The sequence below is a fragment of the Tigriopus californicus genome, chromosome 1 (assembly GCF_007210705.1).
Source record: "Tigriopus californicus strain San Diego chromosome 1, Tcal_SD_v2.1, whole genome shotgun sequence".
In the NCBI taxonomy this organism is placed as follows: domain Eukaryota; kingdom Metazoa; phylum Arthropoda; class Copepoda; order Harpacticoida; family Harpacticidae; genus Tigriopus; species Tigriopus californicus.
In genome coordinates this window covers 8080152-8098139 of record NC_081440.1, presented here as the reverse complement: position 1 = coordinate 8098139, position 17988 = coordinate 8080152, and the positions used below count along the sequence as shown (strand labels likewise).

Genomic DNA, 17988 nt, shown 5'->3' with positions numbered 1-17988 from the left:
TGAAAAGAATTTTCGGGAAGGCAGAGTTCGGTTATAGGGAAAAATCCCGATATAAGACCTTGTTCGTGATTTTTGGTAGATTTCTTTACGCAAATTTTACTTTCCTATGGTACAGTCTGAGGAGCGTGTGAAGCTCATTTATATGGCCGGTACTTAACGTATCCTCTTTGGGAAACAGTTGTCGTGAGAGTATTGCTTTCTTTAGGAACACCTATTTTGGGTAACTTTGATAATGATGACGGAGCAAAAAGACAACACTCTCATTGCCAACTGATCAACATTGTGAAAACTCTTCTTTGTACTCACAGTCTTATTATAACTTGTTTGAAAACGTGAAGTTAGATACCTCGATTCTTTAGGGTATTATGTCCCTTATTGCTCACTCGAGTGGATCGAACAATTATGCTCAATGTTCACCTTTGCCCATTTTTTCTAAGCGAAGGAATGAATCTTTGATCGAGGAAATGTCGTGCTATACGAGCACTACATAAGTTGAATCTTTTCCCGATCTTATTAAGAATCGCTGCTTTACTTTAAAAAAAATGGGTTTTTGTCTATGGTTGGCCTCTCCGAGACATTGAAGTAGCACGTGATATTCTTGATACACAGGACATACGAAGGTATAACAATGGTACAGGACAAGGATACTGATTATTGTTGGCATTTCTGATGCAAATCAATACGGTTCAATTTCAAGCATTTGTTAGTGAGTATTTTTTCCTTTTGTTTGTATTTGGTCACAAATCAAACTAATCCCCGTCTCTGACATCAAGATTGATTGACATTTCAGCTCACACAGGGCTGTCTTTTTGATATGGGCATCATATTTAACACGTAGAATGAGACTGAAACTGAAACTGAGAGAGATTGGGAGAGAGAACGAGAGAGAGAGAGAGATAGAGAGAGATTCTCTAAAGCACTTACGGTACATCAGATGGTAAGTTTTTCTTTTCAGTCACATACACACATGCGGAGAAAGTGCCAAGAGAAACCTTCAAACATGAAGACCAGAAATAGTAGTGAAAGGATACGTGACCTTGATCTTTTGAGCGACGTGGCTTTCTCAGACCCTAGAATTGAAACGAATTTGCAAGAAGTCTGGGTCACTGGAAAATGTTGCTCTTGTGGAATGAGAGTTCGTAGTGTGAAGTAATCATACTTCGGAAATGAGCCTGACATAAGCTTGAAAGTAACCAGTTCAAGATTCAAATGAGACAAAAGCATCTACTTTGGTCAACTAAAACTCTGTTTTCTTTGTTTTGCCGTTATCGTAAGGATATTGAAGCATTCCTCGATAAGATTGTGAAAAATGTTTAGTATTACATATAGTATATTGCAGATGCAGTTCTACGTACATGCTAATGATAACAACAAAGCTAAGGCAAACAGACAGATTTATACTCTACTCACCGACATGACAAGTCGCATTTTGTCATCTTGAACAATTGACAGCCTATTCATTAACGCCATTCATCCCTTACTGGATTACTCTAAAACCGAGAGGTTGTATTGCATCCGAGCATCGTCACTACCTTGGCCTCATTCACTTTATGGAATGCATTGATACGACTATTAGAGAACGAACATAAGCAACTTTCGAAACTTGACATGTTGTCAATTGATCGGCGTTCTCCAATAGTCATAGACGTTATATCAATTAAAACATGGTTTCTTCAAATCACAGCCCTTCAAATTAAGCCAACAATTTTCTAACGTATTCTGATCAGATTTGAATGAGGTGGCTAAATTTTGTCTATCATCCTTCCAAGGAATAAACACTCGATATTGGAACCCATCTATTGACATTTTTTAAAATAATTTTGACATTTTGATCATGAATGTTAGTTCAATTGGATTACTACCCCTCCGGCCTAAACCGGGAGGTCTTAAAGAGTCGTACAGTTCATTCATTAACAAAGAAAGGGAAAATGTGAGAAGTGATGAGTGATGCCATTGTTTAAAGGATTCGCAATGAAACGGAATTATGAATACCGTATGTCTTTGTTTGGAACAATTGAAATATGTACGTATAAGGAGGGTATGTCAAAAGCAATACCTAATGCCATCTGTGTTCGACTCCTAAGACGTTAATGGACGGCAGAGAATGAGCATCAGATTGCCCCTTGTTTATATAGTATTCTCATACCGCATTGACACATTGGCTGTTGTTGACTGTTGAAGGCAAGTATTGTGTATATGGTATACTATATTGGTTGGTGGCTTTTTGACTTTATCCTCTTATACATTACATATAATATTTACTCGATTGCTCGCCAAGTTAGTGGTGATGCCTCGGCTCCATCTCCATCCACTGCATTGTTCATCTGACATCAGTGCGGCATGCCGATACAAGAGGCCACAATTGTTGTCGAGGTTAAGGCATTGAGAGCTAAACACTGTCGATATTTTGGGAGCGGGCGACAAGACGAAACATAGAGTAGTACTAGTCTTTGTATACAATATAGTATTGCAGTAGCCAAAGCATCAAACGAACGAAGGAGATGAGTGGTACCATCCCGGAGCAAGCTTTAGGCCACCAACCACTTGAGAATGACGTGGCTTTCCAGCGCTTTTCATATCGTCTTGAACGTTGGAGCGAATGATTCCACATTCAGCGACTTGATTCGGGTTGGTACAATGAGAAAGTTTGCTTCTCGTCAATGAGAGGCTCCTCCACTCTTCGGAGATGGAAGGAGACAAACGAAGGAACGAGTGAACGAAAGGCCGAGCGAAAAAGAAGACCAGGCAGTGGGAAGGTGCCGAGAATCGAGATGCGACCGTGGTGGCCCAACTCTGTCTTTCTTTCTTCGTCCCTCTTGAAGAGTCAGTCTCCTGGCCTCACTCTGATCTCGAGCCTACAGCAGGCCACAACAACAACAACAGCAACATCACCATCATCACAGAACGAAGAGCCAGCCTTGCACGGGAGTTGTTGGAAGCCAGGGAACGAGATCCTTTCCTCCCAATTGTGAATTCAGACGACCAAAGTGGTGGGACAGAGTGGAAAAAGTAAAAGAAAAAGAGAGAGAGAGAGAGAGAAAGAGAGTGAGTGAGTGGCTAAGTGAGAGAGGGAAAGAGAATGAGAGGAACAGGGCAAACTTGCATGTAGCTCAGGCCTTAGTAGCCAGCTTACATCCATTAGAAATATCCTCAGCAGCAGCATGCGTCTCGTTGGGTCGTACCACCAATACTTGGTAGCTGGCTAGCTAGCTAGCAGCTAGCTGGCACTTCTTGCACTATGGATCATTGCATGGGTATGACCATCAACAGAAGAAGCAGAAGGAACGCGGCAGTCGGAGTGGTGGCCTTCAAGTAGTAGTAATACAAGGACGAAGAAGGAGTAGCGGAAAAGAAGTGGAAGGGGCAGTGGAAATTCTAGTAAGGACAGCGGAAACGGGAGGAAGAGCAGCATGTCCAAAGGCTGTGGCAACAGCAACAACAGCAGCAGCAGTGGCACCGACACACACAAGCAGTATTGGTCGAAACTTGCCAGCCACCATGTTCTTGCTCCTATGACTAAGACAGAAATGGCAGGCCTCACATAATACATCATCACTGTCTGTCTTAAGGCATGGTGTTAGTTTGCAAAGTCTGGCACTATGTGGACTCGTCTCTTCATTTGTTGTGTTTGGGCCATTCGAGAGTGTCCTCGACGATGACACGGTAAAGTGATCCACGGTAGAGATTCCATGAGCCTGTCGGGACCAATAGTTGAGCCTCGTCTTGGATCCTTGTTCTCTTGTTCCACGCATCTTCTGCATGCACGCTAATGTTCACCTCAATCTTACCCACATGTTTGAAACTTCGTGTCATGCAGATGGCCCAGTGCTAAACTAAATGCCACCTCAATCAGATACGGCCGTGCATCGTTCAACACGCATGTCAGCCAACCTCCACACCAACGACCCAGCTCTGTCAACGTCAGCCACTTCCCACTTGTCGTTCATTATCAAGCACACCCACCCGACTCACAACCCTGGTTTCCTATCATCTCATCCGCCGCCACTACCTTGATTGATTTGCCCTCTCATTCCACTCAGACACTCCTCCACATGAGGCGGCCTGCAGACCCATCCCCGCTGCCGCATATCCCTTAGTTCGAAGCTACTATGTCCCTGGCCAGTTCGAAACACCCGCCACACAAGTCAACTGAGCCTACACCGAGAATCATTTCTTGGCCTCAACGAATTTGGTCATGTTGGAGCATCTCGTGGGTTCGCACGCTTCCTTTCAACTGGATTCATATCCCAGGCTGGGTGTTTACACCTGGGTTCCCCCTGTGTTCAAATTCGAGCCATTCGGGCACTAAACTCTCCGCCTCGTCCCCCTGCTCCTCCTCCAGCTCCTCGCCCACTCACTCCCGCCCATCAAGTGCCGTGAAATGGTCCAAAATGTACAAAAGTCTTTTGTTCCAATTGGGTCCGTCGCTGCGAATGGTGACCATTCGGCTGATTCTACTCTTTTCCTTGTGTTCCCCTCCGACAACGCATGGGCGTTCCTTACTGAACGCGGGGAACCCCGACGCCAAACGGCTTTACGATGATCTCTTGTCCAACTACAACAAACTAGTTCGTCCTGTTGTCAATACCACCGATCCACTCACAGTGCGGATTAAATTAAAGCTGTCGCAATTGATAGACGTGGTAAGTGTATTCAACCAATCAATAACATTCGCTCAAGTGATTTACCCCATGCTAATAACTAATGGTATCGAGCACGAAGTTAACGAGTGACTAAAGTTAAGGAGGCCGAGACTTCATGTAAAACATAGACGTGATCAACTTGAAAAGTGTTTGAGCCATAAGCTGTACTCTAATTTTCAATCATGTTTCATAACTTATGATTTTCATAATACATGAAATCCCAACATGTTACTTTGGGCCAGACAAACGCATAAGTGGAGGAGGGGTAATAATTTAAAATATCAAACTCATGTTGTTGGAAATGGATACCTTGCAAGAAAATTGATCGAATTTTATATTCTAGTTTCATGGTCTGTTTAGGAAGATATGTCATAGGCTTTCAACATGAATATCAACAAATTGTTGTCAAAATTGATTTTCAAATACGATTAGACTTCATGAACAAAATTTAAAATCTTGAACACACATTAGCATAACTTTACGAATCCATATGCAATTATTGATTTTTCCTGGTCGTCCAGTGATTTGCATTTTACACAAAAGATTTGGGCCTCACTTGCATGAAAATTAAACCGTCTGTGTGTATAAATAACTTCCAAAAAGTCCCAAAGAATGATTGATTACGTGTAATCTGGATGTGATGGTGGATCCATTCAAGTTGAACTTAGGGTTGATGTGCATACCTACTTCAGCTCAATTAAAGCCTGGCAAGCTCATTCTTGGCAATGCACCACTTTTATTGACATTGGCTGATCAAAAGAGCCTGAGGTATGTTGTGTATGCTGGGAGGCTTGAGAAAAGAAAGATTCATCAAGGTGGTGATGAAACAACTCTCCACTATTAAAGCATTAAATCTATCCACTCGTGAACGTCCACCGCTTTCCTATAGTGACTCGATGACTCGAATGTCCAATAACCCGTCCAGAAGGTGGATGGGTTCTGCATTAGAAGCACTCAAAGTCATGTAGAATAAGCCCTACCATTTTGCTAACCAAATTAGCTGCATTGGCGTTCCAAGCAACCTTTCGACTGAAAAGGAATGAGGAATCTTAGTAGCATTTCATTAGTTCTTTATCATGAACTTCAAGTGTACTTCCCGAAACGGGATGAATTCCACATGCTCTCGTTGGAGCCTAAGAACCTAGATAAGTATTCCTGGGTATTGAGGTTGCCATGTTACCAAATGAAAGACGAAAATTGTCTTTTTAATAAAATTTTGATGGTCAGCTCTAAAGAGCTTGGGACTTGTGCTTCTACTGTAAGTAGGCCTTTGGGAAATTGTAATTGAAACAATTACATGATTGCCATTACGATTATGCAATTGCCGTTACCTACATAGCAGTTTATTGCGTTTGACCCAAGGCAATTGTATTTTTGCAAATTTCTATTTCTTTTCACGGCAAACAAAACCTTTTTTCTAATCGGTTGTTGGCTCCCCTTTTTTGCTGGGGACAAATGTTCATTTTTCTCGAATTCTTTGGCTGAATCGTTTTTCAGCGACATTGGTGAGTCTGGTGCTAAACTCAGTTTGAATTTAGGACATTTAGGCACCTACTAATGAGCATTATTGCAGACACTTTTCTTTGTATAAAGTAATTTAGAAAAAAAAATATTTTTCCTAGTACATCGCCTCACCCTTGACTCAAAAAATTCATATGCATTTTGAAACATTTGATAAGAAAAGATGAAGTCATTTGATATATATAATTCCTAAAATAAAAGTAAGTCCATATATCATTATTCCTTCAAAACTGCATGCGTAAACCAGCCACAAATAACTTCTTCAACATTCAAGTGGAAAAAATGTGAAAAATGTAAAGGCATCGGTAGGTGACTGTGAGTGAAAAAGTTTAGATTTAAAGTGACTGCAACGACAAATAATCATATTTCACAGTGATGAGATTGTAATTGAAAATAATCATAGTTTGAAATGAACTGACAAAGGTCTGCTCGATGAGTCTACGTGGACGATTGTCGAGCCATTAACGAGAAATGAAATGTGATATTCACATCTGTTGCTTGGTGGATTTATCTTTAAATGATAATAAATAAAAAGTGATGGGATTAATACCTAGTCGATTCAGTCATGTACAGTAAAGCTGTATCTCACGCCACAAGAGTGGGAGGGAGTGCTTGAGGCATTCGTCAGCAATAGTAGAATATTGTACCTTTCGCTTTAGGTTACATGGGCTGTTAACGGTGTTGAGAGAAATAGTCAAAATAAGGTTTTAACTTTCTCTTTTTTTGTGTTGATCACTTTTCCCTTTCTTGCGACTTCCATTGACTGCAAGGAACAAGTTCTGGAAACTGAAAACTGCGCCACAAGCAAAACAGGAGGTTGTATGCAAAAGCATGCCAGCAGTATGTATGATTAACTCGGTTCGATTCGAAGTTCTGCTCTTCCCTTTCATTCATTCAGTCAGTAGTTCCTTCCTTGTTAGGAACGTGAAATCAGTTGACATTCCCTCCTTGATGAGGAGCATAATGGACATAAATGAGTGAATTTTCAATTTTTGATCCTCTTAAACATGAGTCAAGTGCTAAGGACACCTAAATTTAGGTTTTGTTCTTTTCCCTTTGCAGACAAAAACCCTTGCCGTGATATCAAAGAGAAAAGAGTACTTAATGAAGTCTCAATAGTATTCAACATTTATATCGACGAAAGCTTTGTGTTTAAATGTGGCAACTATTTTTGTCCAGTGGCTACTTTCAACTTACTCCACAAAAAATCCGGCAACTATGGTGAGGAGGTCAACTTTCAAACATCTTCAACTGCGTAGTGAAATTCCACTTTTTCCTCTATCTTGCAACGAAATAAAGCGCGCCATGCGTCATTATTTTCCTACGCAGGGGGGGGGGGCGAGCTCAAAGTTGGGTTTTGGGTCACGCTTCATGTCTCACCGGGGATGAAAAAACGGTTTTGGTCCGATGACCAATATAAATCCTGAACATGCTGAGCAAGCATGTCAGATGGTACAAATACGTGATGCCGTGGGCAGATATATCTTTTTCAGAGTTAAGAAATGAAATGTTTGGGAAGTTTCCAAAAAATAAGAAAAAGTTAGTCATCAAAATACAATGTTGACCATGAAAGGCGAGTTTCCAAATCCGCGATCTGACTTCGCTTGTTTTGATGGCGCCAAGAAAACAAAATTTAACAATAGCTGGCCTTTGAAGGTTAACAAATGTTTTATTATGCTACGCTATGGCATAGACTCCATGGCTATGGTAAGTCTTAAAATTACTCCATTATTTAGCGCCAAAAATGAATTATCTGAAAGTTTTCGAGTGTTGTATTTAACCTGGTTAGTCATAAAACGAACTTGAAAACGGGTTTCAAACGTTGAGAATTTAGGTCTTTTCCGCGTAAGGGAGCTTTAGTAGGGCATAAATGGTTCAGATAAGGGTAACAGTGTCATTTAAAATTGACACAGAGATTAGGGTTGTCTCTTTTTTAGTAAGATTGTGAGGTGATCTTACAGTAGACGCATGTAACGCCATCTATCTCGTTAAGAGCCTGGTGTTCTCTAATGATCTTCATTTGGCCCACATGTGCTAGGGTTCATATTGGTATCATGTTTCATCATTTGATCATTAGCAGGTCCAATAAGGATGCTCTTCAACGGGATTTTAGACAATCATAAGACTTCAACCTAAGTAACTTTGGTAAAATTGGATTGCCGTCAAAGTAGCGCTACAGTTTTGAACCAAGACAGACTAGAAAGAAGGCCTAAAATATCTATTTAAGAGGACTCCCCCACCAAAAACAGACACTACATGCAATAGCAAGCATCCATTTAGAATAACGAAAGACCGAAGAGAAACTTCTGCAGGGACCTTTGTTTTCAGCCTCCCTTTATTTCCTCTTCCAATTTTATTGTCGTTAGGATATTATTTTCAGCTTTATGTGTTTGTTCGCCAGCCCTCAAATAAGCAAGTTGAGAAAAAGGCAAAAAGGTGATTCAAAAATTTCTTTAGCAAAAGACATTCCGGCGGATTCAGGTTGGCAAAACATCTGAAAAGAATGGCCTTGAATTGGTCGATGGGTTATAATGGAAATAAATCGGATCAAAGGTCTGGTGGGGCTTCTGAATATTCATGGAGTATTTTTTTAATGAACTGCAAAAGCAAGACCAAGTTATTTAAGATCAGAAAATTGATGTTGAAATCATATATATAGCAAATGCCAAAAGGGCTGCCTTGAAACGAATAAGTGCACTTCAAGTTTAAAGATTACCTCGGTATTAAGTTAACATAGCCGGGTAGTTTATAAGATTGGTTTTTAAGTCACCATCGATAAGCTGGTAGGATTTGAAGTGAGTGAGCACCGCCACAAATTCATGAGACTTACTGGTCCCTTTTCTTCGTTTATTTGTACGGCAGAAGTGGTCTCTCTTTGCCATTGCCATTTCATATAATGCGATCTTTCATAGAGCTTAATGGTATTCTGGAGCAGTTTGGTTTGATGATTCGAACTTTTCAAGATTAATTCAGTCAGAACTTCGCTAGCAGAACCCCCACCTATTCCTTCGTGGTTGAGGTGTAGCAGTTTTATGTCAATTAGGTTATCCGAATACCCAAAGATAAAAAGGTTTTTATGGCCCCACGGACGAGTGACAGCGACCGTGCAATATTTTTTTCAAAATCTTTCTCAATTTTTTATTTCTATTTTGATCATTGTTGTTGTTCTCCCTTTTCAGAACTTGAAAAATCAAATCATGACCACGAATTTGTGGGTGGAACAATTTTGGTTCGATTACAAGCTTGTGTGGGACCCAAGCGAGTATGGAGGAGTTCAGCAGCTTCATGTGCCGTCCGACCACATTTGGAGACCAGATATTGTTTTGTACAACAAGTAGGACTGATAGCCTTTAAACCCTCTATGTACTATTCTCGTGCCATTCATCTCACGCTCAACGCATGTATTTTGAATTGCTCATTAGCGCCGACGGCAACTTCGAGGTGACGTTGGCCACGAAGGCCACGCTCTCGTACAATGGTCTCGTGGAGTGGAAACCGCCAGCCATTTACAAATCGTCGTGTGAAATTGATGTGGAATATTTCCCCTTCGACGAGCAAACGTGTGTCATGAAATTCGGCTCGTGGACCTATGATGGTTTTCAGGTATGCTACGTACATGCATAGCAAATGTCGTAGGTAGGTGTGATGGCTGCAATCTAAGAGCAATGAGGAGTGTAGATATAAAGAGACATCTTGGCCTCCGCTGACGACGACCAGCTGGTTTTGTTGCGAGCATGTCTCAGGGGAAATTTTCCTAATGCATGGAGCAATACCGCGCAGTCAATGCCATTTGAGGAGAGCTCTCTAGATAAAGGAATACGAAGTGGGACTAGGACGGTGAAGTCGATACATATGTACGTAGAAATATTGATAACACGAACATCAAAGGGGTTGCAATATTCTAGCTTAGTGAGTAGTTGTGGCGCTCCGTAAAGTATTTTGGGCAATGCCTTGATTGCACAAAAAGGCAATGTGTAGCAATAAAATGACCGCTACAAACACAAGCATTTTGCTTCTAAAGTTTTCGTAAAAAATACAGTCTTTCTCCATCTCGGTGTAAAAGTCTTTGCTCTAGACGTAGTTTATCACTTATCATTTCGCGCAACATCCCGTTAGATTAGTGATAGTGTCTTTTAAATTGTCCCCCCTAAAAAGTAAAAAATCTACCCCTCAAGTCGGGATTCCTGCAAATGTTCTATTGTTACGGTATATTGGATGCAAATTGCACAAGGCTTGTGGTTAGTCACATTCTTGTGGTAGTAAATTGCTTCTTCACGGAAATACCAAAAAGGCTGGATTTATGTTGTGAAAGTCTTGTGGCTTGATGAATCGCCAGGGATATCAAGTGAGTGTTTCAAAGGCATCGATTCTTTTGAAAGGCTAAGATTCATTATACATTCGTTACGCTTCCCTGTTAAGAGAAGTGGAATGCTTTTATGCTTTGCAAACGGAAAAAATGAAACCAAATGAACGTTTTGGCACTAAAAATATCCACCTTGACAATCTTATTCTTAAAAGCGATGATTGCTTCAATTGGTTGTGACAAATATAAATGCTATTTTATGATCGAATCGAGGTTGATCGAATTGGCTTAAACTAAAAAAAGCTTTTGGCCTATCAACTCAATCCACTCACGCCTTCGGTTTTGACGTGGGACTAAGCTCAATGCAGCACAAAATACGTTGGACCAAAAAAGAACTGGGCTAGCTGTGATGCTCATAGAAGCTTGACATGCATTACTGTCCTACATTTGGCCTCTTCTATAGCATGCGGACAAATTCTAATATCCATTGTCCGCTTATCGGCTAATCCAGCCAAAGACCATTTAATGCCCGTTATATGGTCTGTGGATCCTAGGCACTCGTTAAGATCTGCTCAATCATTGATTGCAATGCCAACGTGACGAATGTTTGTCGTTCCATAGCAGTTGGTATCAGTTGGGAAGACATCTCTATTAGGGCAACTACCGAGTGAGGACAGTCAACAAATTGATCAGATATGCCCTGTCACATTTGGACAGTTTTCTCGACACCTTATCCATAATACATATGTCATCATGCCTTTCAGGTTGATCTACGCCATTGGTGCGAAGTAGAAGGAACAAACACGGTACCACTTGGCATTGACTTGTCTGAGTTCTACATGTCTGTGGAATGGGACATCCTGGAAGTGCCAGCAGTTCGGTAAGCTAGCATCAATGGACCTACTAGTATACGGTACATATGGTGGTATACTGTACACATAATGTACGTACACAAGCTGCATCTAGTCGAGGACACGATGCATAAGTGCCCCCACAAATCTAGGGTAATGTGCCAAATTACCAAGGACACTTCGTACTGAGCGACGATGCTTCTTTTGCTCCTTATGTCAAACAATGATATCCGGATGAAAGCACCTCCAAAAAATCACGAAAACATTTCTTATAATTTAAGTGATTTAAGAAGACAAAACAACGGTTTCCATAAAATTGGTGCTTCTATCAAAATTGTTTCTTTAACCGAAGTTCTTATACATAGATTTCATTGTATTGATGATATCTTCAGTGTTGTGAAATATTTCTTTTGGTTACTTCTTAGGCACGAGAAGTTCTATACGTGTTGCGATGAGCCCTACTTGGACATAACATTTAACATTACGATGAGAAGGAAAACGTTGTTCTACACCGTGAATCTCATCATTCCATGTATGGGTATCTCCTTCCTCACAGTCCTCACCTTCTATTTGCCATCCGACAGTGGAGAAAAAGTAAGTCAAGCATGAGTAGAAAGGGATTTACAAAAAACAGCTCCCTTGGGAATCACCTCCACCGAGATGAAGGACTCCTTCGCCCAGATCGGATCGGCCACCTCTCTCGTGGAGATTGAGACAGTCATTGACATAACAGAGCACGAGGGAACAATTGGTGTCTGGAGATAGAGTCTACGTATGTACTGTACGTACTCGTAGTATTGTACGGCAGGTTTGGCTAAAACGAGTGAGAGTTCACCCTTAGTGGACGGAGCCTGGCAGGCGAGCAAAATGCCCAGGGAAAATCGAAATTTCAAAACTAACGGTCGCTAAAAGATCTTCAAGAGCTCTTCACATAAATGCCCCTTCGAAGTAGAACAATTATTCTCTTGTAAATTTTACATCAACTCAAACTGCTAATGAAGAGGAACCTACCACGGTTTCATGACATGGAATCGAAAACTGTTGTTTATTTACTTTTGCAACATTTGTTTCAAATCAAATTGCGAATAAATTATTATGGTCATGCACTTGGCACCATATTCCTTTGATAGTCTTGATAAGTTCAAATAGCCTCAAAGAGACATTTCAAATCCTCCCTCAATTTCAAAAGATGTCATGCAGGTCGGTGAGTTTGAAAAACTTTATAACGATCTGTTTACTCTTGAATGTTCCAGGTAACCCTCTCCATATCAATTCTCACCAGTTTGTATGTGTTCTTCCTGCTGGTAGTAGAAATTATTCCGCCAACATCTCTTGTGGTCCCACTCCTGGGAAAATACCTTATATTTGCAATGATTCTGGTGTCCATAAGGTAATTGTTGAATGCAGCTAATCGTCTTTTTGTCGGCATAAAGATAGCCCTCGCCTCCAAAGTTTGCGTGAAAGCACGTTATCCATTTTACTAACAAGTTAATAATTGCGCTTCACCACTCTTCAATGAAAGCACGTGGGACCGGATCCACTATCAGTCTAAAAAAAGTTAACAGACAAAGAAGGGAGCCTTAAATCTGAGCTGAAAAAAGGGTCGGCTTCTCATTTAAGCGCAGGCAACAGACCTGTCAGGTTTAGCCCTGATTTTTGTACCGAACACACCGGATAAATATTTGGCCTTTGGTTTATGACAGTGTCGGTTACACTCTTTTTGTCTCATTAATCCGATTGATTCGCTTTTAGTATATGTGTTACTGTCGTGGTGCTTAACGTCCATTTCCGTTCTCCTCAAACTCATAAAATGGCGCCATGGGTCAAAAGGGTTTTCATTCATATTCTTCCACGATTGCTCATCATGAAACGGCCACAGTTCCAACCCGATAAACACTCGTAAGTTCAGTGACACAGTTTACCGTTGAACATTTGGATATGGGATGCTGGGCTAATACCGGTAAATACTTCAATGAGTCATTTGTTTCTTCGCCGCTGTTCCAGATCATTTCGCAAAGTGATGTTACGAACTTGTATGGGAACAGAGACCTCCACCACCAAGGAGGTGTCCAGCTTTCCCGAGAAGAAGTCTGCCCAGCTGTTTGATAATGGCGATATTTTTAGAGCAAAAAAATCCGACGACTTTTGTGAGGTATTCTCCGATATATTTCCTGAGAATATTCCAGGACTGCCCAGGCACAGACCAAGTCTTTTTTCACCAAGGTAAGCTCAATTCGGCCAAAATCGGCCCTTCATACTATGCCACTCATTTGATACTTATCCAGAGTTTAGAAAAGCAATCGAAATACCTTTTGGTTTTGCACACTTGACCTTATCCACGTCACCCTTGTTTGTCATTTCGGGCACTTTTGGTACTTTCAATATTCAGGAGTCACAGGTTATGATAAATTGTATGTGTTTACAGATTGTCAGAAGACGAAGATGACTTGTACCAATCGGATTGTCGAGTTCACGGTGCTAGCTTACTACACGAGGAAGAGCGAGAGGCTCTGAATCCTGTGGCCGTAGATGGACATTTGAGTGGAGGCTCGAGTCCACATCCACCCATGGGGCCAGGGGATCTTCCTCCATACGACCACTCCAATTGCTCGACTCAGCTCCACAAGGCTTGTGCATGCGTCAATTTCATAGCTGAACACACAAAGGCCAAGGAAGAGGCCACAAAGGTTAGTGCAGCCACTGGCCATTTGTACGTACAGCTGAGGTCAATGAGATGACCACACCACTGACACCTTTGAAAAGACCCGGACAATACCAGACATGGCCCACGTCCCAAAAAGGGACCAACGTTGGATGAGCCCATGCAAAATGTACAGTAGAATTGTTCAAAAGATGTTCGTGGCTCAACGAAACATGACCACGGGATATGTAAGGAAACTAATGCAAGGAAAGTATTTCGCATGTTGTTGAAATTCATTGATATTATTTGCACTCACTTGGAATCGTGAGCACAAAAGCAAAAGATTCAATCATTGCTCATTTCAAATCGTTACAATTTTTCATCCTTTGAGCATCGAATTACTCTGATTTTTAAGCCTGCATGGAGGGATTTGAGTTCATAATTTTAAAGGTGACAAATGTGACGTGAGGATTGGCAAGGCCGCACCTTTCTCCCAGAAGCTCATCCGACTTAATTGTGTACAACATATTGATAATGTGATGAACAAGAAATCTATCCTGTTGGTAAATTGCCTCCAACATGTTTCGGACTAATTTTCTTTTAAGATAGCGGCTTCTGCAGTTCAGTGATTTCACAGCAAGTAACGTTGATAGGTCCTGGGAACCTCTGGTTTGTGTGCTTTGATAGCCTCTCACTTAATACTTGATAGTCAGGTTGAATCGGTTGACAAATCTGAAAACAGGAGAAGGAAAGCAGGATTCCATTGAGGATGAAATTTGTTGGAACGATCGAGTCTTTATTCTCTGGCCCTGTTTCCATTCCAGGTCAAGGAAGACTGGAAGTATGTGGCCATGGTGCTGGATCGCTTGTTCCTGTGGATCTTCACTTTGGCTGTGTGCGTTGGAACGGCAGGAATTATACTGCAAGCTCCCAGTCTTTATGATGATCGAGTGCCCATAGATCGAGAAATATCAGATATTGGTATTGAACCTCATCTAAGGACCCGGAAGAAGGAAAAGATTAGGAGCTTGAGCAGTTGCTAGTCTTCGTCGTCGTCGTGGCCGTGGCCGTGGCCGTCGTCGTCGTCGTCGTCGCCGTCGTGCGCGATGAAGGACTAATCCAAGTAACGAACTCGATGCACATCCAATTCACTGACCAGCCAGCCCACCAGCCACAAACAAACAAACAAACAAACATATGCTTCATACAACCAACCGCCCACATCCATCGTTGGCTACTTTTCAATGGAGCTCTCCTTGTATACAAGCTCTGCTCTTGTTATTCTTATGTTCCTCGCTCCAAGTTCTAATCTCGAGAGCAAGACTCGGGCCACATTTACGTATAAAAAGGGCCTCTTCGGTTGGCACTCGCCCACCACTGCCATCTTTCTCGCTATGAGTATCGCAATCAAGTTCGCTCGTGCTCCACATATGATTAGTTCGATCCCACGAGGTCACAGGTTTTGACGCGAGGATCACTTCCAGACGAACGCTTCAAAACAAAAAGAGTGGATGGATAGATAGAGTGGATGGAAAGATGAATATATGGATGGTGATAATCATGATGATAAGATGGACTGATGTTTTGTTTGAAACAGAACTTCTACAGATTGGGCGCACTGAAGCAAAAACAAGAGTGCAACAGTACTTACATAAAAAATCCTAGGTTTTTGTTGTCATTTTCTGTTTTATGATGCTGATGAAAATTCTTGCCCGCTGATCCTCCATGCGAAGAAAGTGCAACCCGACGATGAATAATGAACCGACGAATCACAAGCTTGGGTGGGGCTGCTTGCGAATAGTCAAAAAAAAGAAGAAGAAGAAGAACCATGGAGAAAGATATCGTTTTTGATATCCATAGCAATACAGCAAACAATAGACTAGAAGAATCCACTGACCAAAATGCTTCTTACTTCGGACAGTGCCACAACCCTCTCATCGAAGGACAACGATTACGACATCAAGAATATATACCCAGGGATGGATCTCATCACGGGTTGGGTGAATGTATGTGCACGAATTTGGTAGGGCCCCCACCCTATGTCGAACCAACCACCACTGATAGTATTGGCAGGGCTATTGACGAACAATGCACATCGTAATAGGGCTTTAGGGTTTACAAAGAGCCAAACCCAAACATTGATTCAATGTCATTTTTTTCAAAATCCATCCACGTCTACAAACACCCTTATCCTTGAGATGAGCATCCTCGTCGTCCTCGTCACTGACTTGAAAATCATCGTAATCAACCACAACCACGACGACCACAATTTTCATTACATCGAAAAAGAAGAAAAAGAAGAGGAAGATGCTGGGTGGATTCGATTGATTCAATTGTAAAATACTGCTAGTTCATATTTATCGTAACCGAGGAGTGAGGAAGTGTTGCCACCACAGGTCTAAAGACTACAAATATGTCCCCGCCACTTCATTACTGAATACTATGGAACGTAAAATGCCGCCACACCCACCGTCTCTGAATCACTTTTGAGCATGCTCTTCTCTCCTGACAATGCTTCTACGTGTCAACTATAGCGATGATGACGGTGGTGGTGGTTGTGGTTGTGGTCTGTAGTGGTTGGTGAGGATGCAGTGGTGGAAGGGCCAATGGTCATTCCAATTGTGGGGTGGGGGCAACCATCTGAACTCATGCAAACATCTACTAAACTACTGCTGCTATTAATATTACTACTACTACTACTATTATTATCATTATTATAATTATTACTACTACTACTACTATCGCTATACTACTAAAACTACTAATATTACTATTCAATTACATTATAATTGCTACTTGCGTCACCACATTATGAAGAAAAATATGAATTGCAGATTTGTATTTTTCAGTACTCGGAGGAAATCGTTCACGCGTGTTGTTAGTGCCCTTGCATGACACAATCTGTAATTCATAGAGTAATTATTTTTCAATACTGGTGCTTAGCAATCTCATATTTACAGAGCATAGCAGATGCATGGGCCAATTCTGTGGCATGTTTTTGTATATCCAATTACAATTTTATACTGATTTAAGTAATAAATATAATTCCTATGATCCATCGATGTCTTTCTTCAAAATAGACTCAACTGATCAAAATATCCACTTCGAGCAATCAGACTGTTCAATCAGTGTGACGCAAGAGCTCGAGTGGACAAAGGTCAGGTGTCTAGCCCCATCAATGACTCCGAGGCAATTTTTTGTCCACTCTAGCTCCGTGCCCCTTGGCAGCTGATCACGAATTCTCTTAAAAAAAAAAACTCAAATAGCAATTAGGTGGTGCTTTCTGTAGGCTCTTGCCTCAGAATAGTAGTTTGAAGATGGAGGAGACTCCAAATTTCAGTAGAATATGTTTTGTTCTACAATTGCTTTGGAGTGATTATCAACTATTCCACGAACCACAAGTAAATAGTGAAGGATTCCAAATGGCTTGCTTCCTACTCAAGATTTTATCCTTTGGAAGACTTTGAACACGAACTTTTCACTGAAATGGCCTTGGGGAGGGCAAAAAGGCCACCAAAGGCTTAGAAACAAAATTGATCAAAGTCACTTCTTAAAAAATATGGCACGAAAGAAAACCAACGCATTGTCGACAATAGCCAATTTAGAATTTGAGTTGTGTAGAGATGAGCAAGCACAAGGACTGCAAAGTAGACGACATTCTTTTCTCCTAAGTTCTACAAATCTTTAACAATACATTGCGGGATTATGAAATAACGATTTCGCTTTTCAATTTGACTCCCAGCGGCTAGCAAGATTGTCAAAAGCCTAAAATAGTTTTCCGTTACAAAGTGGAATGGTAGCCTCAATACGACTGTTCTATTTAATGAGATGATGGGATTCCACAGAAATTGTCTTCAAGTTTAACAATGTACTCTCAAGGCGTTTTAAGTCTCGTTTTGATGGCAAGGAACCTTGTGGTGGTCAAAAACGTTTGCCATATGGAGTAAAAAGATCAGAACTTCTTCAATGATGCTAGTTTGATTGCTTTTCTTTGCGTGAAATTGCCGTTGCCATCGTCAAACTTCGTTC

General features: G+C 41.3%; 1 protein-coding gene across 1 annotated transcript; it reads left to right on the top strand.

The window, feature by feature from the left end:
- The first annotated feature begins 3457 nt into the window (after window positions 1–3457).
- Window positions 3458–17013, top strand: LOC131889971 (acetylcholine receptor subunit alpha-like). Its single transcript, XM_059239214.1, has 10 exons — window positions 3458–4643; window positions 9344–9498; window positions 9587–9767; window positions 11232–11347; window positions 11744–11912; window positions 12572–12708; window positions 13071–13217; window positions 13323–13541; window positions 13744–14005; window positions 14784–17013. The coding sequence occupies exons 1-10, from the start codon at window positions 4110–4112 to the stop codon at window positions 15000–15002; spliced, it is 2139 nt and encodes a 712-aa protein (XP_059095197.1). The 5' UTR covers window positions 3458–4109; the 3' UTR covers window positions 15003–17013.
- The last annotated feature ends 975 nt before the right edge of the window (window positions 17014–17988 follow it).